Raw genomic sequence first — 27,663 nt, 5'->3', positions numbered from 1 at the left:
CTTTTCTTGCTAATGCGGTATTTCAGTCAAAATACTGAGATCTTGTACTGACTTAATAGGGCTGCCCTTGATTTACCTTTTAATCAGTTGATGAGTCAAGCTGTATTTCCAAGAAAGTAATAATAGCCTTTTATGAAAGTGGAGATAAGTAAATCACATCTATATGTAGATCCCACCTTTTTTCTAACAGTAATGTTTCAGCAGCCTCAAGCTTCGCTTGGCATTGACTACAGAAATGTGTGGCTTATGGGGAGCTGCTTGACAGTTGGAGCACATTCTTTTTAACTCCCTAGACATACCGTATTTACTCGAATCTAAGCCGCACTTGAATCTAAGTCGCACCTGAAAAATGAGACTCGAAATCAAGGGAAAAAAAATTTTTTCCCGAATCCAAGCCCCCCTGAAATTAGAGACTCGAAATTCAAGGGTAGAGAAAAGTTTCAGGCTGCACCTCCAAATTGAAACAAAGTTGGTCCATTGTAATATGAGACACAATTCAGGTGGAATGAATGACGATACAGCTATAGTAGTTTGGTTTGAGTCGTAAGCTTAGCAGTTAAGCTTTACCAGGTAGCCATTGCTATGCGTCAGGTGCTCCATCCGTATTTATACGGGTACCCTTCCTGTTTCACGTGCTTCGTCTAGTTTGAATTGCTTGCTTATTTTTCTTTGATCTCATAAGTGCCATTCTCTTTGTTATAGGTGTTTACGTCACTCTAAGCTGAAAATGCATTATTGTACTGTGTCATGCATTGTTTGTCTCATTCTGATAATGAGGGTTTACGACCTGTCGTCGCTTGTGGCATGGCTTGCTTTTGTGCACACTACCGCCGCTTACAATTTAAAAAAAAGAGAGGAATCGTCTCATTAGCGAAACAATGGCAAGAGACTGCTATTTGTTGTTACTTACACTGCTGCTTTATTTGATAATGATCAGCAAGAACCAAATAATAGACTGCATATGATAGAAGATGTTCTGAATGAGAGTTTAGCAAAAATTTTTCTCCGTTTGAAAATATTTGCAGACGCCTGTTTAGTACATTACATTCTGCACAGAAATTAGAGTCATCTTAGATTTAAAAATCTAGTCAATTGCCGTGCTTCATTTCTGACTGTATCACTATTAGGCATAAGAATAATATGAATATAAACATGACATGATATATATATTCTTCCGCATTTGCTGTTGTCTCACTCTAGTTTCGTAGTTTATTATGCAGACGGGATTTAAATGAGATAGCAGCAAACACGAAAGAATACATGGCAAAATGTTTATATTCGTATTATTATTATGGTAAAGAGAATAGGCCCACTGCATGTGATTCACAATTCATAAAAGTTCCTATTAGCAACCATCTCTTCTCACAGGTAGGAAAAAATTCAGAATGTAGAGTTGGCCATATTGACAAACATACCAAACAGTCTTGCCAGTCGGATTTTTGTAGTACATTGAAATCCTGCTACATTCGAAGATGAACAATATGGAATTTGTATTTACTTCGTTGGATAATGTAGGAAAATGCCGTGGTTGAAACTTGGGGTGGAGAAAAAAAGCTGGTCTTCCACCTTTTGTTTTAAATTTATTTACTGACGCAGAGGTTTTGGCGCCAGTATTTATCTTTGTGCCTGCAAAGCATGCCTGTGTAGCGCTACATTTATTTGACGGCAGAAGTTAGTTGTGGCGGCACCTACCAACATTTTTCAGAACTTCCGCTTACTTTGCACTCGATTCTAAGCCACAGGCGGTTTTTTGGTTTGAAAAAAAGTGCGACTTAGATTCGAGTAAATACAGTAGTCATTTTGTTAGCTCGACTGTTGGTAGTGCTTTGGAATGCACGAGTGATTCTGTCTACTAATTTCATGCGATTTTTTATAACTATCCTCCTCAATGCTTGACTGTCCTTGCCCGTCACTTCACCAGGTCCGACTGGTGTTGGTTTAGCTGAAGCTGTTCCTTCATGTTTCCATTTCTGTCACATTACTAAAAGTTGACATGGGTAGCTTTCAAAGGACATAAATGACCGTGATGGATTTGTTACTCAGGTGACTTCCAGTGACCGGTCCCCATTCAAAGTCTGTGGTGTACGTGTGGGTGCTATTCTGTCATTCTGCGCAACGGATTAATCTGAGATGTACCCTTTACCCTGTGGTTCCTGCAAGATGCAATTTCCACCCCCCACACTACTACAGAAGTCAGACAGATGCTCCTGATGTTCTAAAGAGGAATGCCTGAAAAACTTTCAGCAATAAATATCTTTTGAAGTTATCCGCTGTAAGGAAATGACACAAAAATTCACAAAATTTCTTACGTAACTAGTGGGATACTTGGGTACTGGAGTAGTGCTAGTTAGTGTAAGAAAAACATGAAACTAACAAAAATTATTGTTTATTTTGCTAAAATTCTGAGAAATCACAATGGCACCTTTAGTTATGAACTGAAGAAGTTATTTCCGGGTTCTTTTTTGAATGTGAAGTTACCTCTCAAGGATAGGATTTGCTAATTAAATTTCTATACAAAGTTTAAGATTGTTATTGACTTGGCAGAATGGCTGAGAGCTGCCGCCAACTCAACTTGAATAATTATCCATTAGAATGTTGGTAGGTACGGTCGAGGCTGTCATGTGTGAAATGCAGTGAAGTGTACTGTTGTGGAGGAAATATGGGGCTCACAAGAGCTGTAGCGCACAATACTGTAAGCTACGACGACTGCTGTCTGTGCCGCTCACTGCTGACAAATAAGATAACTCTCGTTCTATCTGTATTGACCTTCGCCAATCAAACTCTCCCTACGCCTTGATGAAGTCAAGGACTCCTATTCGCCCCTAGTCTAACTATTGGTGTGGTACACTGTTCAGATAACGAGTCCACCGCGATGCCGCTCAAAAATTCGCTCGCAGGCATTTAACTATAACTCTGTCCGTTCACGCCGCGCAATAAGTGTGGCAGCCAACACAGTGAATAATGCTTAATCGCAAGGACTCAATATAGAGTCGCACTTCGATTTGCTCTCGACAGAGGTGCTCTCCCAGTGAAGTACTGAGGAGAGACTTGTTACTCGCTCTTTGAGTACACGTACGAGCGCGCACGCTCTCGTTACATGTTCTCGCTACAAGAGCAACAACGGAATGGCCCCGCTCCACGCCAGACGTGAAGGGGTATATCTTTCAGTCTCTTCCATTACTCCTTCAGCTCAAGGCGTCAGGAATATCGTCTGCCAATCAGCATTGCTCTTCTAAAACAGGAGAATGACATTTCGTTTAAGGCAACCAATCCAGAAATCTGTAGCATCAGCGTTTGGCGTTTGCTGTCTCCCTGCGAAAATCTCTGAAACTGCCTGCTATTTGTGTAAAGAATGGATAGGCTGGGCGCTCCCACACAATGTAGTGGAATTTGCTTTTAAGCCTAACACGGGGTCGTTCTTCCTTTCACTTGGGCAAACGCTGTCCGCTCCACGGGCGGCCGAGGTTGACTCGTCCTCTGAAGGGACCAGCCTCCCGGCGTATGGTCTGCCTCTCTCGAACTAAAAGTTCCTGTGACCATTGTGTCTGGAATGTATGTGTGTATGCAAGCCTTGAGTATTTCAACCACAGTGCGCTTACTTGTTATTTGCATATTGTTTACATGGCTTCATACAACATTGACTTTATCTTATCGAGTTTGGTTTCGAATGAAGTGTCTTGATGTGGGGAATATGATTGTGAGGGTGGAATATGTAAGCAATGAAGGTCAGGAGACCACGACGTCTTACAAAAGTCACTGAACTCTTCTGACTGACTCATTCTGCTGTTACTGCTTCTTACTGACAGCACAATTCTCTTGACACCTTTTTTATTGGCAGATCTGCCTTTTGTGACACCTACAGGTCAGTTCTGCATTACGTAGGGGTGTCTGGATACTTTTTCTTATATAGAGTATGATCTCATGTACTCAATTCTGGTGGGGGTAAACAAAGAACAGTTAACTCACTGGAATTTAAGTGATCTTTATAAGGTCTTTGTTTGTGTGCTTGGAGGGGATCATATTTTAAAAACTGAAAGTAGGGAGTCACATTAATAAATGGTTTTATGGGAATTAAACTAATTTTAAATGATGAATTGAAAGGGGGAGGAGGGGCTGGAGTTTTCTGCTGCCATATAGATTCATCGTCTTGCAGCTGTACAGAATAAATAATTATCTTTAAGTACATATTAATTGCATTTGATTCTGCTTGCTGAAAGATTGTTAAAGTGTTTCCTTGCCCTGCTGAAATTATTACAATTTGTATCTCTTACTTCCCGGGAAAGTATGTCCTCTTTGGAGTATTTAAATATAGCATTCCACTTTTTTTAACAAACTCTTCTGTATTATTTCCTTTTGGAATACCAAATATGTGTATAAAATAGTACTATTATTTTGTGGCTCAAGGCAATGAGTGTACTACATTGACTACAAAATGATGGGAGTTAAATATTACAGTATTACAAAAGGGCTTCATTTTTCTCTCTCTTCCATCACTACATTAGAGAGAACCAGTTGTGGTATACTGGCTGCATATGAATTCACTCAGTGGCTACATTAAGAGTTCTTATGTCTAGCCCCAGGATTTTTCTAATTTGTCCATTTTGGAGTTCAAAAACCATCGGCTCCCTGGAGGGTTCACATTTCTCTTGTGAGTACATGCTTGACCACTGTAGAACCCCAGCCCTTGCAACACTACTTCCATATTGCAAGTCTATCTTCTACTGTTCTTTTTTCCTCTCTGCATTTCCACTGTATGGTCTTCCGTGTGCTTGGATCTGGTTTGTGATTTTGGACACTCATTTTTTTTTCCTTTTGGCATTCCATAACTTTTCATATTTAGCTATATGGTCCCCTTGTTGGGTTTGACTTCCTTTCTTGTAAATGCACTACACCAAAACATCCTGCATAGTTAAGTCATTCCGTTGTAGTGGGCGGTTGTAAAGTACCAGCACAATGATAGCCCCCTGACCACACGGGGACCACACTGTTGATGTCTCATCTGGAAACTCTCCATGGAAGTCAAGTAGTATGTGCCCGTGATAGCTGGGGCACATGGACCCTGGGCAATGGTTTTCTGGCCAGATAACTGTGGTGTGCCTGGGTGGTGCCTGTGGGAAGATCTCCGTTCGGTGTAGGTGGTACCACAGTGGGAGATTCGCACGTGAAGTGAATTAAACTTTCTTCTGCTGGTGGCTGCAAGGCCCCAGCAGTCTCTTCAGATGAGGAAGATTATTATAATGCAGGTTGATATGATCCCACGATTCTTGGTTATGCTATGTGGAGAGCGCCAACCCAGACATCTGTGTGCAACACAGTTCACCAAATACTTAGTATGTACCAAGACTGATGTGGATACTTTTACTGCAATGAAATCATTATTTTTGCTATCAAAAACAATGAAGACAAATTTGGAGAAGTTGAGTCTGCGAAAAATGTGAAATTTTTCCGTATTAATTAAAACTTTCTCTGCTGCCCAATCTACAGCTGTTAAGGTGTGTGGTGGGAGGTGACATACTTGTGACCATTGCCCCACACAAAACTTTGAACATGGTCACAGGAATCATCTTTCACAGAGATCTTATGCTTCAAACAGATAAATGGCTCTGGACTAATCTCCAGCAGTGAGGCATATATGTTATCAGACTTGTATCTTAGCTTTTGAAGGGAATGCCTTCCTGGAGGAAGTTAAGGCCATGGTCTGCAGGTGTGACGTAAAACCATATATCCCTCCATCTATGAGGTCCTTCAGATGCTTACGCTGTGGGCTTATGTCATCCTGCTGCATGGTTGACCCAAAATTCTGCATCTGTGGGTGATCACTCCACGAATATAGTCCTTGTGAACGTCCACCTCTGTGTGTCAACTCACAAGTTTGCACAGTTTTCAAGAAAGAACAGAAGATCCAGGAATACAAATCTGGTGTCCACCTGTCGTACACCAAGGCATGGAAGAAATATGAATGCCTACATCCTGTGATCATCAATTATGCTAATATTATGACCATTGCATCCCCCCCCCACTCCCAACCTTTCCCAAAGAAGATCTCTCACCACCCTCCTCTCTTGTGGTTTGTGCAGTACCTTCTTTGGCTACCACTTCCCACATCTGGCCAGAGAAGAATTCTCCTTCAGTGTCTACCTGTGACAGGGGTCCCTCTTGGGATCCCTCTGCCCAGCAACCCCTGGACTAGAGGCCAACACCAAATAATGCCTGAAGGAGCCAGAGCCTGCAGGTCCCAGGGCTGTCCGCTTTTTATCTGTCCCTGTGCTCATTGTGGATAGCCCCGTGAATGTACCTTGCCCACCAGAGGTTATGAAGGAAAAGGATGAGGAGGATAAGAATCTGAACAAGATTCCTCTTGTGTCCCTGGAGGTGCCAGATCTCCCCTCCCCCCTGCCCACCCCCCTCCACACAGTCAGATTATCAGCCAATGTTTGTTGTGTGACTCTACCCCCACTGGTGATAGGTGGTGATCCAGTGGTGTGACCGGTCCTCATGGCCCCTTCACGCATAACCTGGCCTCCTAGAATGTGATCATTCAATGGAATTGTAATGGGTACTGCTGTCATCTGCCAGAATTGCAGCACCTTATTTCCTCTTCTTCTGCTGTTCGCATCACTCTCAAAGAAACTCACTTCACTGATGACCACTTTCCAACACTCCATGTAATATATCCTCTGTCCGCGGATAGGAAAATCTCAGAGTGTGAGTTATAGCGTTTTTATTTAAACTAAAGTCTTTTTTCAAAATTTACGAAAAAATATTCGTGAGGTATGACTGATGCTCCAAGCCTACCAATAACTAAATCAGAGATTTTTCCAAACATAAACTGTCTGTAGTAACCATACAACTTCACCAAACCAAGCCCCGGGCGTCTTGTGAAGAGCAGTGCGGAGTCCACGTTACCGTCACCTGAGTCCGAGGATGAGTAGAGGCCCTGCGAGGATGGCTCTGGTACGCTGGCGGCAGTGGACGATGACGCGGCGGCTACGATGACACCAATGGGCTCGCTCAGCGTGAAGTGCCTCTCCAGGCTCCTGCGCCAGCCTAAATATTGCTTGGCGCATGGATGTGGCTGGCTCTATTTGCAGTCACGTGTCGAACGGAAGGAAAGAGGTCCGCAGCTGTAGCGAGCTCTTGCAGTGCCGTGGACGCCTCCTGGTGGTCTCTGGGAAGCATCTGTATTTCCGGGACGACCGGCCAGGCTTACCCCTACTCGGTCTGGGGGCCGCTTTACCGGTCTGCTTCGCAGGAAGCGAGAGTTGCAGGCGCTTAGTCTGGACACAGTATCATGGGTATTGTGCATTCTGTTGGAACCGTGTGCTGGTCCTGAGATGACATCTGGAGAGATCTGTACTGTGGTTTGTACAAATGTTGTCGGTGAATGGATTCCGCTTCATACGTCATTGGAGGCAATAGCTGTGCAGGTGCAAACAACCTTGGCAATTACCATTTGCAACATTTACGTATCTCCATGCAGGTCACTCATGTTGAACTGACCACATAAATCCAACAACCTTCGACACTTTCCCTCTTACTTGGGGACTTCAGTGCACACCACCCCTTGTGGGGGAGTACCACTTTGTTTGGTAGGGGCCTTCTAATTGACCAACTTCTCACAGACCACGATTTGTGCCTCCTCAATAATAGTTCTCCTAGCCATTTCAGTGCTGCCCATGTCACCTTCTCTACTATCAATCTAATTATCTTTTCTCCTAATCTTGTGGCTTTGCTACATTGGTCACTACATGATGACCTTAGTTACACTGACCACTTTATGCTGATCCTGTCATTTCCTTGCCATCGCTAGGTAGGCCACACTACCATAGACCCAACTGGACTTTGTATGCTTCCGCTCTCACATTTGCTGCCTCGCTGCCAGGTTGAATTGATGACATTGTGCAAGTTGTCTCAGATGCGAACATCCACACCGCTGGAACTGCTATTCCCCTTTCTACAGTTCTCCCCCCCCCCCCCCCCCCCCCCCCCTCCCTTCTCCAATCAGCCGGTACCATAGTGGACTGAAGACATTGCAAAAGCTATTCAGGATTGCTAATGACCCCTGCAATGATTCAAATGACATCCTTTACAGACCAATCTTATCACCTTCAAGCAACTTCGTACTAAGACTTGCTGTCTAATCAAAAGCAGTAAGAAGGAACCCTGAGAGTGCTGTCTCTCTTCCCTGGGTACATATGCGTCTTCATCTCAAGTGTGGACCAAGCTCTTGTGTCTCATGGGCTGCTAAAGTTCAACAACTGTTCCAGGTCTCATTTTACATGGTGATTCATCAGTTTTTGCAGAACACCTTGCAACCTACTTTGTGACAGCATCAATATCCTTTTCCTATCCAGCTATCTTTCTACTGCAGAATCGTTAAGATGAAGATGTCCCCCTATATTTTGCTCCCCGCCAAGCTGAATCTTATAATGAAACCTCCACTGATTGGGAACTAATTCAGGCTTTGACTCATCCCACAGTAGAGATGCAGGCTTTGATTTAGTTCACAGTCAGAAGATGCAACATCTGAATGTTCCCCAAAGGCAACATCCCCTCAGGGTCTTAAGTTGTACTTGGCTCCAAGGTGCCTTCTCCTTGCAGTGGTGAGATAGCATAGCCACTCCTATTCTAAACCAGGCAAGAACCCAACATCTCTAAGCAGCTACCGGCTGATTAGCCTGACCAATATACTCCATAAGCTTCTTGAAAGGATGGTTGCCCACAGATTATGTTTGGTTCTCGAATCTCAGTGCCTTTTGTCCCCCTATCATTTTGGTTTTTGGCAGGAACAATCCACAACCAACCATCTGTTTAGGTTGAAAGCAGCAATCCAAAAGCTTGTAAACGCCAACATATTATTGCAGTCTTTTGTGACCTGAATAAGGTGTACAATACTTCTTGATGTCATCACACTTTACTTACCCCCTACAACTGGTGTTCGATGGAAGTGTGGTAACAGAAGCAGAAATGGAAACATATGTCAAAAGGCAATTTTAGCAGAAGTGTACATATTAAGAAGAAAGCAACAAGCCTTTATCAAACACTATTTTGTTGTTATTCTAATACTCAAAATTTATCAGTGTCAGATTATATTTAACAAAAAGTAATTCTGCCACTTTTTCACCTTGCAACCTTTTTCGATGTTCTTCATATATCAGACCAGCTCCAGTGAATAATTGTTCATGACTACGCTACTGGGAGGAGCTGAGAAATACTGGTGAGATAGCGGCAATAGAAAGCGTTAGTTATGTCAATTTGATTTTCATTACATTAGCCGATCATCTTTTAGAAGAAGTCTTGTTTTCCTTTACGTACTCCAGTAGGTTTGATTGTAGCATCAAAAGATGATTGTCATTTTCCTTACTTATAGTCAGGTATTGCTTATCTTCATTCATATTTAACATGAATTTTAATGTTTGTAACAGTGTTTCAAATTGAGATGTTGTGATTAAGCCACAACTTCTTGAAGGCTGCACCTTTTAGAGCTAGTAGGTACCCAGTCGTCTTGAGATGCGTTTGGATCTCTGGCTTTAATCACCATCAAATTAAGTAATTGGTATGTTGATGATTTTCACTTATGGACCGTCTGACAGCAACTGAATAAAACACAATTTTAGTGCCATACGCGTTTCGCCTTTATTTTCTGCAAGGCATCATCAGTGGCCTGTAATATGTACATATGTTAGCTATTTTATTTACATTTTTGTCACTGTGCCTATAGGTTATAAACAGTTCTGGTGGTTGGTATTTCCTATTAAGTAGTAATGTTTTGAACTGTACTTACAGGTTGCGTAGACAGTTTCTTACATATTACGCTCCTGTTGCATTTTTGGTCTTGTTCTTCTTCCTATGAGCGCCAATTTGCTGCTTTTTCCTGCATTCCACAGCACTATGCACTGAACGCTTTTTTTTAATGCAATGTTTTGGTTTCTGTTGCTGACTGTCAAATGTTTTTGCCAAAGATCGAATATTACTGCCAAACTTATGAGTGTAACTATCGAAGTATCTGTGGTCTGTTCGTGTATGCATTTGTGTGTGTGTGTGTGTGTGTGTGTGTGTGTGTGAGTGAGTGTTTTTTGGTGTCATTTTATTTTATTGTATTTAATTATTTATTTTTGTTTATGTCCTGTGTATGTGTGTGTGTTTTGGTGTGATATATATATATATTTTTTTTTTGTGCTGTGTATGTATGTCTGTCTGTATTTTGGTGTTATGCATTTTTTTTTTTTTTTTTTTTTTTTTTTTTTTTTTTTTTTTTTTTTTTTTTTTTGAAGAGGGGGCTGTGTATGTGTGAGTGTGTGTGTGTGTGTGTGTGTGTGTGTGTGTGTGTGTGTGTGTGTGTGTATTTTGGTGTTATATACTTTTCTTATGTTATCATTTCCTTTATTAAGTGTAGTAAGGAGCCTGTGCTGATGTGTGTTTGTTCATTTATCACATGTTTGTTTTCTGCTATGGCTTTCTGGATGTGGAAGTTTTCTTGCATTTGTATAAGATGTTTGTCATGGTTGCTTATTCTCATTATTTTCATTTCTTGTTCCATGTTTGTAGGATGATGGTTGTAGTGTTTTAAATGCTCTGCAAATGTGGAATGGTTTGTTTCATACTTCCAACATCTGATATGTTCTTTGTATCTTGTTTCAAAATTCCTGCATGTCATACCTATGTATACTGCATCACAACTTTGACATTCAAGTTTATATATTCCTGATTGTTGGAATTTGTCCCTCTTGGTAGCTGGCTGGCTTAGGTGTGATTGAAGGGTTTGCCCAGGCTTATATGCTATTTTGAAGCCCTGTCTCTTTAGGATGTTTGCAACTCTGTGTGTTAGTTTATGTGTGTAGGTCATGGTGTACCATCTGGTTCTTTTCTGTGTGGTGTTGTCATTGTGTGTGTTTGTTGAGTGTGTTTGTAAGTTTTCAGCTTGTGAGTTCTTTTGTATTGTGGAAATGTTGTGTTTGTTTTTTATTTGTGTTTTTATTTTTTGATTGAGCCTGTGTACCACATGTGTGTCATACCCGTTGTTCCTAGCTATTTGTATGATCGTGTTCATTTCTTGTTCATAGTTTCTCTTACTGAGTGGGATTCTGTTTAATCTATGTAACATGTGTCTTAGTGCTGCAAATTTCTGGCTTTGGGGGTGGTTGGATGTGGAATGTATTATTGTGTCCGTGGCTGTTGGTTTTCTAAAGATGTTAAATGTATGTTTTCCATTTTCTTTTTTAATTGTAATGTCAAGAAAATTTATTTGATTTTCTTTTTCTTTTTCAAGTGTGAATTTTATGTTCTTATGAGCTTTGTTTATTTCTGAATGGAGTTCATCTATTTTTTCACTTGGCTCGTCTACCAAACAAATAATGTCATCCACGTATCTGTACCAATATATGATTTTGAAACTTTCATTTGTGGTTATCTTATCAAATATCTGATTTTCAAGGTGACTGATGAAAATGTTTGCTAGTGTTCCTGATATTGGGGATCCCATGGGCAGTCCATCAGTTTGTAGATAATATTCTTCCTCAAACTGAAAGTAGTTTTGTTCAGTTGTCAGTCTGAGCATATCTGTTATTTCTTTTATTGCGTCTGTGGTGAGGTTGCTGTGGGATGAGAGATTTTGTTCTATGATTTCTATTGTTTCTGTGATAGGGATGGAGGTATACATATTTTCTATATCGAATGAAATCAGTGATGCTGTGTGTGGTACCTGTATGTTCTGTATATTTTCTATTAGGTTTCCTGTGTTTATCACTGTTCTGTTGTTCTCTACTTTATAGTGTTTTGTAACTAACTTTTGGAGGTGTTTGGCTATGCGGTATGTTGGGGCTTTCTTGAAGTTGATAACAGGTCTCATTGGCATTCCGTCTTTATGTACTTTCGGTTGACTGCGGAGTGTTGGTGCTTGTGGGTTTTTCTGTGTTAAGTAGTATTTTTGTTTGTCTGTGAGTGTGTGTTCAATGTTTTTCAGTGTTCGTTTCACATTTGCCTGGAATCGTGTAGTTGGATCTGACTTCAGTTTTTGTATTGCGTTGGTGTTTATGTATTCCTTGGTTTTTGTGATGTATTGCTCTTTATCCATGAGTACTGTTACATTTCCCTTGTCTGCTCTTGTTATTAATACGTTGTTGTTTGTTAACTTTTGTTTTAACCTTTTCATCATAGCTGCTTCTGTTTGGTTGTTCTTATTGTGTGTCTGCTGTGTTTGTTTTATTATGCCTTTTATTTCTTCTTTTACTAGTTCTCTTGTCAGTCCTATGTTTATTTCACAATTATTTTGTTGTTCTTCACGTGTAAGGATGTGTTCGGTTTCTACTATGAGATTTTCTATGTATTGATTGTTCACCTTGCTATTGGTGCAGTGTTTCAAGCCTTTTTCCAAGAGCATTTTTTCGTTTTCGTGTAGTTCTGTCTCTGTTAGGTTAACTAAGCGTGGATGGAATGAGTGTTGGTGTTCATGTGGTTTCCCATTTAAAATGTAAATGTATTTTTGCGTCTTTTTTACTGTTAGTTTCATTATCTTGTGTTTATGTTTGTTTTGTAAATGTTTCATTGCTATGTATGTGTTGTGCTCAGTTTTTTCTACTAGTGCCATGAAAACTGCGGCGTTTCCTACGTTTTTTGCCAATTCTAGATGAGTTTCATAGAGCATCAAGTTTAGGTGCTGTTTTTTCGAATAGAGCATCTTAATTTCATGTAGTAACCAATATCGTTCTGCGAATGATTTCGACTTTTGTGCCACTGTAGAACTGTTTTTAACCTTTACATTAATGTAGCTTGGAATTAAATCGTTCTTTTTGCATGTTCTGTTGAATTTTATATGCTGTATCGTCTTATGGAGTCTCAGATGTATTTTCTTGAACCTGTTGTACACGTTGACAGGGAATGCTTGACATAGCTGTATTGACATCTTCAATTTTTTGGTCCTGTCCTCCTCAGTTGCGCGTAATACTACGGTATGTTGATGATTTTCACTTATGGACCGTCTGACAGCAACTGAATAAAACACAATTTTAGTGCCATACGCGTTTCGCCTTTATTTTCTGCAAGGCATCATCAGTGGCCTGTAATATGTACATATGTTAGCTATTTTATTTACATTTTTGTCACTGTGCCTATAGGTTATAAACAGTTCTGGTGGTTTGGTACTCAACTAGCTCTGTGACGATGCCACTGAAAATTTGACTTGTATCGCAGATCTAAATACATCGCAGTTGTGTACTTATTATTTTTCGTGAGTTCTTCAAATCCCGTGCTTGAATTCGCTTCATCACATAACTTTCTTGTAAAATTTTGGAGTTGTCCTGAAGTATCAGGTTTTGTTTCATCTTGCTGTAAAGTGGTCACAAGAACTTGAATTAGCAGTATGACTTACAGAATGCTCGCTTGGGAACTACTTAAGTTTCTGGTAATTTCTTTGAATGGTTTCATTGCTTCTACAAATTTTTGAACATTTATCCAGTCTTCAGTGGACATCATCGTGATTGGATTTTTCAGTTTAGCAGTAAGTTGTAGGAGCCACTCCTGTGATTTCACAGCAACTTGAAAACAAAGTTGTGTCTGATGTATTGCACAATTCACAGCATCAAAGCCAGAAAACTGCTATGTATTAATCATTTAACATCCATGACGATCCCCAACAATACAATGCACTGCTTGGTGATTTATGTCTCATTTTTGAAATATCGTTTCAAATCTTGTCGGTATTACATCACCTGTATGATGCCCAGTCATGACTCCACATTTCAAAATTATAGATATCTTGTGAAAATCCTTAGAAATACTGTGAGGAGCAAACTAAATAATGAAGTTCCAGAATGTAGGTCATACCATATGTCATTTGTGAAAGACATTTTTCAAATTCTTCAAGTAAATTTTTGATTTTTCTTGCCAGCTTATTGTGCAAGTTATCACACAAATACAAAGTAAAAATATCACTACCTTTCAGCTTATTCTTTGGAAAAGCAGCCGGTACCCTCAACAAAATAAAATGATATGTTTTTGAGGGCAATCATTTCAGTGATCACACGATCAATTTGTTGAGACTTTAGGTGTGAGAAATCCCAATTATCATTTACTTGCAGACTTTGCTGCAATGTAAGTTGTTCTTCAGCATCTTTGGCTGATGTAAAAAAAACTATGATGACAACACAGTAAAAATAGTAAAATACCTCAAGAAATTAAATACGTAAAAAGTAATACAAAAATAAAATGCTTAGTGGCTAAGTAGAGCATGCCCAGCTAAAGCAACAATTGTAAAAGAAATGTTTCTGAACCAGTTTCACTTGGGAATTAATTTATAAATATAGGATTTTATTCTTCATATTGCATACTAGGTTTCGCTAAGTTGTTTACCATCATTAGTGTTTATTTTAGAACTGATGATGGTGAAGAAGTTACTGACACCTGATATACAATTTCGAGAATAAAATGCAATAAATAAATTAACATTCTACTGAGTAAATGCAATGTGATTGATATTGGTTCAAATTATAAACAGTTACATGGGTACCATCACTCTTCTATAGATAAATGGAAGATAAAATTCTTAGAAACATTTTTATATTGAGTGCAATAACTTTTTGAAGTGCTCACCCCAGGTTGAACGAGGGCAGGGACATAAAACCAGTTTAAATTTCATGCAGTGCTGCCAACATACACTCGCAAACTACAGTGGTGTATTCATTCTGTGCCACAGACTGTTATATGCTTATATCGTTAAAGTGTGGCAGCAGTGAGTAAAGGCACATTATCTAACAACTTGTACCAACACGACTCGACCCAAAACAACTAAGGTAGGGGTCAGCTCTTTAAAATTTTATTTTGTTGTGAATCATTCGGATTAAAGAGCTTTGCACCAGCAGTGGACAGAGCTCACCCATAATAATCGAACTTTATTATTACTACTGACTACATACGGGCACATGTTGGCTTACTACATGCCACACTCAACGAGCCACCCCCACATTGTGGTTGTGGAGTGCATATCTTGGTGGAATGCCCCCTCCTGTTAGCCCTCTATGCCAAGCATGGACTTCTGGACTTACTGCCACTAATATTGGTACAATGACATGTGGTTGAACTGGTTGTCAGTTTTCTCTGTGAAGGTGATTGTTATTCTCAGTTATGAGTAAGTTTTTAACCTACCTCTTGACCAGGTGCATGTTGGTTGGGGATGGGGTATCTCCTGTTGTATGCTAGGTCTGGGGTTCCCGGATCCTACCTACTTGACCAGGCTGTTCTTTCATCCCTCTTTTACCCTGTTTTAATCATTATTAGATTTTATTTGTCTTCTTTCTGCTGTACCCAATTTTCTATTCTATGTGTTGCACTTTGTTGAGTAGTGGGTGTTGTTGACTAGTGACCAGGGGTGGGACAGGTGCGAGTGGGATGTGCCCTGTCGCATGCAGAGCCCCAGGGACGCCCATCTGGTGGTTTCCCTATTTCCTTTACCTTGCTTTTATTATTGATGGCACAGAAGACATCCATAAAATTTTTAGTCTTCTCACTTTTATTATTATGAATCTCCTGATTAGACTCATTCTCAGTCGACATCTCTGCTTCCTGCTTCCGAATGCACCACTGTTATCTTGAGGGACTGAGGACCTTGTCATTTGATCCTTACCCACTTGGCCCGATCAGTCAGTCAATCAGAAACAATCAGATTCACAAATATAGCAAAGCTTTAGTGAAAGTATGTTCTCAGTTAAATTAACAAAAACCTTTTAAACTGTTTTGTGCAAACCAATCTCTTCTGACTGTTGTTATAAAAGATGTTCATAACTTTTTAACTGAAGTTAACCCATCCCATACAGAACAACAAAAAGCTTGACACACCCTATTATTCTATTGTTTGAAGAAAACTGTGTTCTGATGTAGTTGTTTTGAAATTTTTATACTTCTTCAAATCTAGTTGGCCCTTTGCTGTTAAACTTAAGGTGACTTTCTCTGTAAATCTGCTGCAGTAGAATAGTCTTTGTCATGTTTTCTTAGGTTGTAGATAAACATATTAAATGAAGGATATCAAAGTTGTCACTTACAAATTGGTTCCTAATAGGCAGTTGATTTCATCCACTATTTGCAGGCATTTTATTCAGGCTAAAGACTTTGTGCAAATCTTAAATATGATTCCACTTGTGTGCTGCCTTTAAAATATAACTTTATTTGTAGGTTGCTGTGGAAATTTCATAACTGCCAAATTTTACAAGTTGATATTAATTTCCAATCTATTTTGAAAGTTCAAATTATAACGTGTCATTTTCTGAATTTGTATTTTCCAAGTTTTGCTATATTTTTGTGTGACTTTTCATCATTGTCCATCTACTTAAAATTGCCAAACTAAATATGTACAATATTCTCCTCTCTTATTAAAATAAAATTTTTAAAACTTGTGTAAACTGAACGTTTGTATTCTTCTGATAAGTGCTACTACAACAATTTACAAGTTGTCACATCAGTCCACCTGTATGCCTTCTTTGCAACCCTGAGTTCCACTACCAATAATTCTTAGACAGAAAAAAGTGACCACAGCCACGCAGTGATATCTCTTAGCAGATCGTAACTCTTATGAGATTAGCATCCAGTTTGTGAGCAAAATTAATATTTGTTTCCTTCTCACAGATTTTGGGATGCTATAATTGACAGTCAAAACAAAAATAAAAATTATACCTACTAGTATGAACTTCACCAAGATTCTATTAGTGTCAGTCATATTGTTTCATGAATCATCTCATTAGGATACAGAAAAAATTTATTACTTACCTTTATGGCTTGACCGAACTCTTTGTGCTCAGTTCTAGTTTTTCTCTTTCTAGTGTAAGGGAATCAGTTTTCCATTAGATCAAGGAAAAATGGAGATTTTTCAGTCTGCAATTTTTGTACTCCTGAATGACTAAACAAACTCTGAAGAGATATATTGAGGAAAAATATTATGTGCAGAAGGAGCAGAACTATGCAACCCATGAAAACTGTTCTGCTTCCACAAAGGAATGTCAAGTAAAATTTTGACACAATCTCCTGGAACAGTTCATAACTAACCTAGATGGGTTCTATCACAGACTGAATGATAGTTCTCAAAGATAGGGAGTTCTGACTTACCTTGTCCGCTTACATGGGTACATATGGAATAATAGGAAATTGTCTCAGATTGGCAGATAACAAAAGGGACCCATTTGTGGTGTGAGGAGTGTACCACTAACTGTGTATATATAGAAAAGTCCATGTTGAATTGATCAGACAATACAGGAATACCAGAATCATCTAACACATCAATGTTGCAGATTGGTAGAGGTGGAGAAATTAACCATGACAGAGCATATACTGTTTGAGACCGACCACAGAATAAAATTTGCTGACAGGCAGGTTCTATCTGCGGAGAAGTGCTATTACACCTGTTTGTTCAGGGATGTCTTTGAAAGTCATAAGCATGACAGTAGTTTTAAGAAAGCAGAAAGTCTCAAGATAAAATGATCCTGAATTCCTGTGCTGTAGCAAATGACCATTGTGGGGAACAATGAAACACGGTGATAACGATTAGGGAAAGGCCCTCAACATTAGTGCAGCAAATACATATAGCCTCTGGCCTCAGGTTTGACACTAGTGTGCTACCAGCAATGAAGGGGTGAATCTTTGACAATGCCAGGTACTCATGCTGATGAAATGTCAGAAAAATCGTTACACAAACATCAGCCGAAGAACCTGAAATGGAAGCCTGTAAGTTATTAGCAATTCTTGAAGGAGAATGCAACTAGCCATGAATACTTTTTAAAACAAGCTATGTTTTAGTATTTTGGGCTGTCATGTATGTCTTCAGCTAGATGGGGCAAAACAAGACATTTAAAAGTAACTTTAGGAGTACCACAATGGACAATGGACTGTTATGAGGTCGTTAATGTTTACAACATATGATCTTTTGGATTACATTGGAAGTTCTGTAAATCTGTTCTTGGAAAATGTTGATGTCTGTAGAAAGTTTACAACAACAGGAGAGTATCGAAATAAAGGAAGAACAGCAGAGGATCAGTGATTGGTGCAATGATGGACTGCTTGGTCTCGACATAAATAAATCTAACATACTGTGAATAAAAATGTGAAGAGGTCAATTATTGTTTAATTACACTACTGCCAACAACAAATCACTGGAAACAGTAACAGCTCTAAAATACTCAACAATATCTGTCTGGAGTGATCTAAATTGGAACCACCACAAAAACAAACAGTAGGAAAAGCAGATGCCAGACTGAGGTTCACTGGAAAAACCTTAAAAATTGTAATTCATACAAAGAGAAGTGGCTTACAAAATACTCTGCTGACCAATTCTTGAGTGTTGCTCATCAGCCTGGGAGTCTCACCAGGTTGGTTTCAAGGAAGAGAGAGATATTGGGGGAGAGGGGGGGGGGGGGGGGGGCTTCCAATGTATGAGTATTTTGTCGCATGTCTATTTAGTAAGCACAAGAATGTTAAACTAAACTGTTCAAAAAATTAATTCCTGTGGCATATTCTACAAGAAAGGTAATGTGTCCCGAAGAGAAATTTACTGTTAAAATTCCTAGAGCATTAAGTTTCAAGAAGGTTCAAGCACCATATTATTTCATTCATGTATGTCTCACAAAAAGAACACCATGAGACAACTCAGAGAAACCAAGAGTTCACTGAGCATTACAAATGGGTTGTTCTTCCCCACACCATATGAAAAAAAAGGAAGGAAGGAAGGGGGGAGGGGGGGGGGGAATAACAGTTGTACCAGAAGTATCCTTTGCCACACACCATAATATGGATTGCAGAGTACAGATACAGATGTGGATGTAGATGTAGATGAAGAAAAGTCATTCCTTTCTACATCTGTAATTTGAGCAATCTTTGACTATTTTTGTGTTGTTGTTGGTGGTGGTGGTCTTGGTCTTCAGTCTGAAGACTGGTGTAATGTAGCTCTCCAAGCTACTCTATCCTATGCAAGTCTCTTCATCTCCAAATAATTACTGCAACCTACACCCTTCTGAACTTGTTTATTGTATTCATCTCTTGGTCTTCCTCTATGATTTTTACTCCCCCCCCCAAACACACACATCCATCCCTCCAATACCAGGGTTGGTGATCCATCGATGTCTTAGAATGTGTCCTATCAATTGCCCCTTCTTTTGGTCAGATTTCTTGTCTCCCAATTCAATTCAGTACCTCTTGATTCTCCTCATTAGTTATGCGATCTACCCATCTAATATTCAGCGTTGTTCTGTATTGCCACATTTCAAAAGCATCTATCTTCTTGTCTAAATTGTTCAGAATTTCATGTTTCAGTTCCATACAAGACTACACTTCACACAAATTCCTTCAGAAAAGACTTCCTAACAAGTAAATCCATTTTTGATGTTAGCAAATTTCTCTTCTTCAAAAATGCTCTTCTTGCCATTTCCAGTCTACATTTTATATCTTCTCTACTTTGGCCATCATCAGTTATTTTGCTGCCGAAATAACAAAACTCATCTACTACTTTGTGTGTCTCATTTCCTAATCTAATTCCCTCCACATCACCTGATTTAATTCAACTACATCCATTACTCTTGTTTTTCTTTTGTTGGTGTTTATCTTAATCCTCCTTTTAAGACCTATCCATTCTGTTCAACTGCTCTTCCAAGTCCTTTCCCCCCTCTGACAGAATTACAGTGTCATCGGCAAACTTCAAAGTAGTTATTTCTTCACCATGAACATTAATTCCTACTTCATATATATATATATATATATATATATATATATATATATATATATATATATATATAAAAGAAAGATGATGAAACTTACCAAACAAAAGCGCTGGCAGGTCGATAGACACACAAACAAACACAAACATACACACAAAATTCTAGCTTTCGCAACCAATGGTTGCCTCGTCAGGAAAGAGGGAAGGAGAAGGAAAGACAAAAGGATATGGGTTTTATACCCTCTCCCTTAAAACCCATATCCTTTTGTCTTTCCTTCTCCTTCCCTCTTTCCTGACGAGGCAACCATTGGTTGCGAAAGCTAGAATTTTGTGTGTATGTTTGTGTTTGTTTGTGTGTCTATCGACCTGCCAGCGCTTTTGTTTGGTAAGTTTCATCATCTTTCTTTTTAGATATATTTTTCCCACGTGGAATGTTTCCCTCTATTATATATATATATATATATATATATATATATATATATATATATATATAAAAAAACAAAGATGATGTGACTTACCAAATGAAAGTGCTGGCAGGTCGACAGACACACAAACAAACACAAACATACACACAAAATTCAAGCTTTCGCAACAAACTGTTGCCTCATCAGGAAAGAGGGAAGGAGAGGGGAAGACGAAAGGAAGTGGGTTTTAAAGGAGAGGGTAAGGAGTCATTCCAATCCCGGGAGCGGAAAGACTTACCTTAGGGGGAAAAAAGGACAGGTATACACTCGCACACACGCACATATCCATCCACACATAAAGACACAAAAATATGTCTGCTTGTGTCTGTATGTGTGGATGGATATGTGCGTGTGTGCGAGTGTATACCTGTCCTTTTTTCCCCCTAAGGTAAGTCTTTCCGCTCCCGGGATTGGAATGACTCCTTACCCTCTCCTTTAAAACCCACTTCCTTTCGTCTTCCCCTCTCCTTCCCTCTTTCCTGATGAGGCAACAGTTTGTTGCGAAAGCTTGAATTTTGTGTGTATGTTTGTGTTTGTTTGTGTGTCTGTCGACCTGCCAGCACTTTCATTTGGTAAGTCACATCATCTTTGTTTTTAGATATATATTTCCTACGTGGAATGTTTCCCTCTATTATAACTATATATATATATATATATATATATATATATATATATATATATATATATATATATATATATATATATCATGCTTGCTCAGTGTACAGATTCTATAACACTGGGGATAAACTACAACCCTGTGTCACTCCCTTCTCGACCACTGTTTCCCTTTCATGCCCACTGACTCATAACAGCCAACTAGTTACTGCAAAAGTTGTAAATATCCTTATGCTCTGTACATCACCCTGTTATCTTCAGATATCCAACAACAGAATTCCTGTCCCATTGTCAAAAGCTTTTGCTAAGTCTACAAATGCTATAAACGTTAAGTTTGCCTTTCCTTAAGCGATCCTGTAGGAAAAGTCATACGGCCAGTACTGCCTCATGTGTTCCTACATTCCTCTGGAATCCAAACTGACCTTCCCAGAGGTCAAGTTCTACCAGTTTTTCCATTCTTACATAAAGAATTTGTGTTAATATCTACAATCATGACTTATTCAACTGTAGTCCGGTAATATTCACATCCATATCTGTCAGCACCTTCTTTCTTTGGAAGTAGAATCACTAAATTCTTCATGAAGTTTGAGGGTTTTTGCCTGTCTCATACCTCTTGCACACCAGATAGGATAGTTTTGTCTTGACTGGCTATACCAAGGATATCAGTAGCTCTGACAGAATGTCATCTACCCCAGGAGCCTTGTTTCAACTTAGGCCTTTCAGTGCTTTGTCTAATTATTCTCTCAGTGTCATATCTCCCATACCATCCTCATCTAAGTCTTCTTCCCTTTCTATAATATTGCCTTCAAGTTCATCTCCTTTGTACAGTCCCTCTATATACTCCTTCCACCTATCCCTTCTTTGCTTGGTACTGGTTTTCCATTTGAGGTCTTGATATTCAGATAGCTACTTCTCTTCTCTCCAAAGCCCTCCTCAATTTTACTGCAGGTGGCATCCATCTTTCCCTTTTCGAAATATGCTTCAAAATCCTTACGTTTGTCCTCTAGCCATTTCTGCATATCCATTGTGCATTACTTTTCACAAAGCCCATGTACACTCCTGGAAATGGAAAAAAAGAACACATTTACACCGGTGTGTCAGACCCACCATACTTGCTCCGGACACTGCAAGAGGGCTGTACAAGCAATGATCACACGCACAGCACAGCGGACACACCAGGAACCGCGGTGTTGGCCGTCGAATGGCGCTAGCTGCGCAGCATTTGTGCACCGCCGCCGTCAGTGTCAGCCAGTTTGCCGTGGCATACGGAGCTCCATCGCAGTCTTTAACACTGGTAGCATGCCGCGACAGCGTGGACGTGAACCGTATGTGCAGTTGACGGACTTTGAGCGAGGGGGTATAGTGGGCATGCGGGAGGCCGGGTGGACGTACCGCCGAATTGCTCAACACGTGGGGCGTGAGGTCTCCACAGTACATCGATGTTGTCGCCAGTGGTCGGCGGAAGGTGCACGTGCCCGTCGACCTGGGACCGGACCGCAGCGACGCACGGATGCACGCCAAGACCGTAGGATCCTACGCAGTGCCGTAGGGGACCGCACCGCCACTTCCCAGCAAATTAGGGACACTGTTGCTCCTGGGGTATCGGCGAGGACCATTCGCAACCGTCTCCATGAAGCTGGGCTACGGTCCCGCACACCGTTAGGCCGTCTTCCGCTCACGCCCCAACATCGTGCAGCCCGCCTCCAGTGGTGTCGCGACAGGCGTGAATGGAGGGACGAATGGAGACGTGTCGTCTTCAGCGATGAGAGTCGCTTCTGCCTTGGTGCCAATGATGGTCGTATGCGTGTTTGGCGCCGTGCAGGTGAGCGCCACAATCAGGACTGCATACGACCGAGGCACACAGGGCCAACACCCGGCATCATGGTGTGGGGCGCGATCTCCTACACTGGCCGTACACCACTGGTGATCGTCGAGGGGACACTGAATAGTGCACGGTACATCCAAACCGTCATCGAACCCATCGTTCTACCATTCCTAGACTGGCAAGGGAACTTGCTGTTCCAACAGCACAATGCATGTCCGCATGTATCCCGTGCCACCCAACGTGCTCTAGAAGGTGTAAGTCAACTACCCTGGCCAGCAAGATCTCCGGATCTGTCCCCCATTGAGCATGTTTGGGACTGGATGAAGCGCCGTCTCACGCGGTCTGCACGTCCAGCACGAACGCTGGTCCAACTGAGGCGCCAGGTGGAAATGGCATGGCAAGCCGTTCCACAGGACTACATCCAGCATCTCTATGATCGTCTCCATGGGAGAATAGCAGCCTGCATTGCTGCGAAAGGTGGATATACACTGTACTAGTGCCGACATTGTGCATGCTTTGTTGCCTGTGTCTATGTGCCTGTGGTTCTGTCAGTGTGATCATGTGATGTATCTGACTCCAGGAATGTGTCAATAAAGTTTCCCCTTCCTGGGACAATGAATTCACGGTGTTCTTATTTCAATTTCCAGGAGTGTATAATTATGGATGAAAATCATCTGCTTAACAGCCACACTTGAACCAAAAGTACTGCAGCTGCTTAACACTATTACTACACTTCCAGCCTATTCAAGTAATGTTGAACAACATGAGTAAGTCTTTACTTTGCTCTTTTTAGTCATGTGTTTTGAGTGGAGCAAAAACTACACACACTATAATCAACAACGGAAAATACAAGATGGAATGTAACAATATTATGCTACTCACCATATAACGGAGATACTGAGTCACAGATAGGCACAACAAAAAGACTGTCACAAATAAAGCTTTCGGCCAGTAAGGCCTCCATCAAAAATAGACCCCCCCCCCCCCCCCACACACACACACACACACACACACACACACAAAAGGGCGCGCGTGCACACACGCAAATGCAACTCACACACGACTGCAGTTTCAGGCACAACTTTAGCCACACTGCGAGCAGCAGCACCAGTTCATGATGGGAGTGGCGACTGGGTCTGGGGTAAGGAGGAGGTTGGGGTGGGGAGGAATAGGAGTGGCAGACAGTAAAGTGCTGCAGATTAGACGGAAGACAGAGGAGAGGTGGGGAGGGGAGGTAGCAGAAAAGGAGAGAAGTAAAAAGATGCTGTGATGGTGGAATGAGGGCTGTTTAGTGCGGGAATGGGAACAGAGAGGGGCTGGATGTGTGAGGACAGTGACTAATGAACGTTGAGGCCAGGAGGGCTACAGGAACGTAAGAGGTGTTGCAGGGAAGCTTCCCACCTGCGCAATTCAGAAAAGCTGGTGTTGATGGAAAGGATCTGTATGGCACAGCTGTGAAGCAGTAATGGAAATTAAGGATGTCATGTTTGACAGCATGCTCAGGAACAGGGTGGTCCACTTGTTTCTTGGCCACAGTTTGTCAGTGGCTATTCATGTGGACAGACAGCTTGTTGGTTGTCATGCCCACATAGAATGCAGCACAGACATTGCAGCTTAGCTTGTAGCTCACATGACTGGTATCACAGGTAGCCCTGCCTTTGATAGGATAGGTGATGTTTGTGACTAGTGGTGGTGGGAGGATGTACGGGACAGGTCTTGCATCTCTGTCTATTACAGGGATAGAAACCATGAGGTAAGGTGTTGGAAGCAGGGTTTGTGTAGGGATGGATGAGTATATTGGGTAGGTGTGTGTGTGTGTGTGTGTGTGTGTGTGTGTGTGTGTATGTTACACCACAATGGTTTTTTTTTTTTTTTTTTTTCAAATTTTCGTCGCCAAATGTTGTGCGAGAAATGGGCAAATGAGGTACCAAATTGACCAGCTTGAGGTATGGTTTTACAAAAATTTCTGGAATTGCTTTCAAGTGAAGAGGGTAATTAATGGAAACTTAATTCGTGATTTGATGGAAAACTGAAATATTTCAGAGTAGCTGCAGCTAGCTGTATAACTGAAGTGTGTAGAACTTCATCTCTTCAAGGTATAGCTGTACCGTTCATAAAAAAATGAAGTATTGAATTCATGAGATGTTGACAACAGAGGACGCTAGTAAGGGAAATTGGTTGTCAAAAAGAACGTTGCTGTCTGAATAAAACTTGAAAATAATTAAAAACGTGAAAAAAGAAAAGAAAAAAGTGCCCCATACTGAGTTCCATCTGCTAGGAAGTCCTGAGTCCAGTCACAAATAGTATGTACACTCATATTTTGTTCACTAAGCAACTGATCAGAATTGTGTTGATGCTTTCTGAAAGTCAAGAAAAATCGTATCACTGGGGCTGCTGTTCTCGAAGGTGCTCTGGATCTCATGGCTAGAAAGAGCAAGCTGAATTTCATAAGCTCACTCTTTGCAGAACCCACATAGCTTTCTATAAAGGACATTTATTTTCCTTTCTTAAAAATGGGATTGACTTGAGGTTTTTACCAATTGCATGGTACCCTTCATTGCTCCAGCACCTTATGATAAAATCCTACAAGAAGAGGAGCAAGTTATTTCACATAATCTTACAGCTATCTCATCATGTTCAGGCAGCTTCCATTGCTGGGCAATTTTAGTTGATTTCCTTTTATGCTGTCACGTATCTCAATATCTGCCATTTTGATATTCATACAGTGATAGAAAGGATGAACTGCATTATGAACTTTCACAGTGAAACAGTTTCAGAAGATTGCATTCTCTCTGTCTTATTATTTTAAACAGCATTTCACCATCAACATAGATTCCATCAAAAACAATGTGTTATGCTATCATTGAGTCATGTGAACCAACTCATTCACCTTCTGATGATTCATGTCAGTGGTCACAGTTTGAGTTTTTACTGTTTTACAGTTTGAGGTTTACCGCACTGTTTGTCTTTAATGGTGGTTTCCCCATTTTTAATCTTCTTCAAACACCTGTAAATATTACTCTTGTCAGTGTTCTTTCCTTACACAACCTGTGTCATTTGGTGGATGTCTGTTTGCTTGTACCCTTCCTTTGCTGAGGACTCAAAAAACCACTTCAGTTTCAATCAATTATTTATGTGAAAAAAGTAACACCTACATACAACAAGAGTTACTCCAACTGTATGCGTAATTTGAACAAATTCAATCAGTTGACAAAAATGTATGGTCACTTTTACATTACTTTCAATGCTGATTTAAAGTTTTACATTTGCATATTGTGTCAATCTCTGCACCCCAATGATTCTAAGCACTATTTCTTGTATATCAGTGGCTTCTGGAGTTACAAAAATTTGATTTATAACATGAAATGTGTTTTTTTTTTCTTTTCTTATGGCACAGGGTTTACTGCTGTTCATCTGAATGTGTGTGTCTCTTAATTCTTATATTACATGTATTATCATGTTTATATTTTGTAGTTTCTTCTGGTGTAGATGTGATTGTTGGGTATTTGTATAATATGTAAAGTTCTGTTTACGCTGAAAATTTTGTAAATTTTATATGTTTTCTTTGTGTGATAGGATACAGACAGGAAAATCAGCAGGATCCCACATTTATGTCTATACCTGTATCACTGACAGACAACACTGTAACACTGACATTGCGTGGATTCACTTCAAAATTCAAAGGAAGCACAATTGTTCCGGCTATACCATTCAATAAATTTGGATTATTCAACAGATTTGATGGAAGTAATGAGCCCATTGAGCATGAAGACATTAACCCTATTATTACAGCAGACGAGGCCATGGAACTTCCTCCCATCATTGCTATGCCAACTGATGACTTGGTAAGAACATACTTCGAGCTGAAAGTTAACAAGGAAAATTTCTGGTTAGTCCATTAGTATAATGCATAGAGCATATTATCTAACTCATAATAAAACAACTCTGCTAACAAGTTCAGTTGCAGAAGTGTGCATGGTTCAAAACCTGCTTTGTCTTGGCATACTGTGAATCTTACAGACATATACCAACACACACATATAATTCAGACAGTGATCTGCAAGCTATAAAAATTTCCACTTTCGCTGCCGATGGACAAATAAGGCATTGAGTAAAAATATCTGAAGCAGCCAGACTAATCGAAACTCATTTTATTTGACGATCCTGGCATGGAAGCTATGGATTATCAAGTAGACCTGATAGATTTTCTTAACAATTAGTTTAGCATCCAGGCGTATCATATATTATCATTTAAAATGGCATTACTGTGAGATTTCTGCATTTAAAAATGTAGACGTGAAGTCATTCTTTAATGTCATTGTTTTTTCTGCTAACAGCTGCAGGTGACTTCTGGGCAATTCTTTCCATCATCTAATTAAAGAAGTGCTGGCTGAAAAATAATTCATAATGAATTATGCAATCCATATGGCGTAAAATTTGTGGTTATATTTTGTAATGCTGTTTTTCCATCTGAATTTCTTCACAAATACACCATGGCGGGTTACATGAACACGACAAGTATTAATACTAATAACATGGTATTATATGCCTCACTATGATATTGATCTGAAATCTTAGCTATACACTTGTGATGAAATTGGGGTAATTGTTAGCAACTTTGAAACTTTCTGATGGGTTAAAACTGTGTGCTGGACAGGGACTCAAACTGAGCCCAGTCCGAGACAGTTCTTGCTACCAGGAAGTTTCAGATCAGTGCACACTCTGTTGCAGAGTTAAAGTTCATTATTGAAACTATTAGCAACTTCATTTTACATTAAGAGAAAATTTTATACAATACAGAAACTTCCTGTTATGTTTTCAGTTAGAAATAGTGCAGATGAAGGTTTTAGCAGCATGTCAGTGCAGTTAAATCTGTTTGGGATTCTATCAGTGTCAGCCTGCAGAAGATGGGAGCAGAGAGTTTTTTTTTCCCACAACATATTTGACATCTTGTGGTTTGAATTGCAAAAAACTTTCATATTTCAGCTGTTATTTTGAGCCTTTCATTTTTCAGGTGGAACTTAATGTGGAGAGAAAACCTTTACATTCAGAAAGTTCAAAAATTGACGAGAACA

General features: G+C 40.1%; 1 protein-coding gene across 1 annotated transcript in view; it reads left to right on the top strand.

Annotated features, from left to right (window-relative positions):
- Positions 1-27,663, top strand: part of LOC124589813 — a 207,009-nt gene that overhangs the window by 90,729 nt on the left and 88,617 nt on the right. The window contains 2 exon segments of the mRNA XM_047131602.1: positions 26,165-26,433; positions 27,603-27,663. Coding sequence (XP_046987558.1) covers positions 26,165-26,433; positions 27,603-27,663 — 330 coding nt within the window.

The sequence above is a fragment of the Schistocerca americana genome, chromosome 2 (assembly GCF_021461395.2).
Source record: "Schistocerca americana isolate TAMUIC-IGC-003095 chromosome 2, iqSchAmer2.1, whole genome shotgun sequence".
Lineage (NCBI taxonomy): Eukaryota > Metazoa > Arthropoda > Insecta > Orthoptera > Acrididae > Schistocerca > Schistocerca americana.
This window is presented reverse-complemented; position numbering and strand designations above follow the sequence as displayed.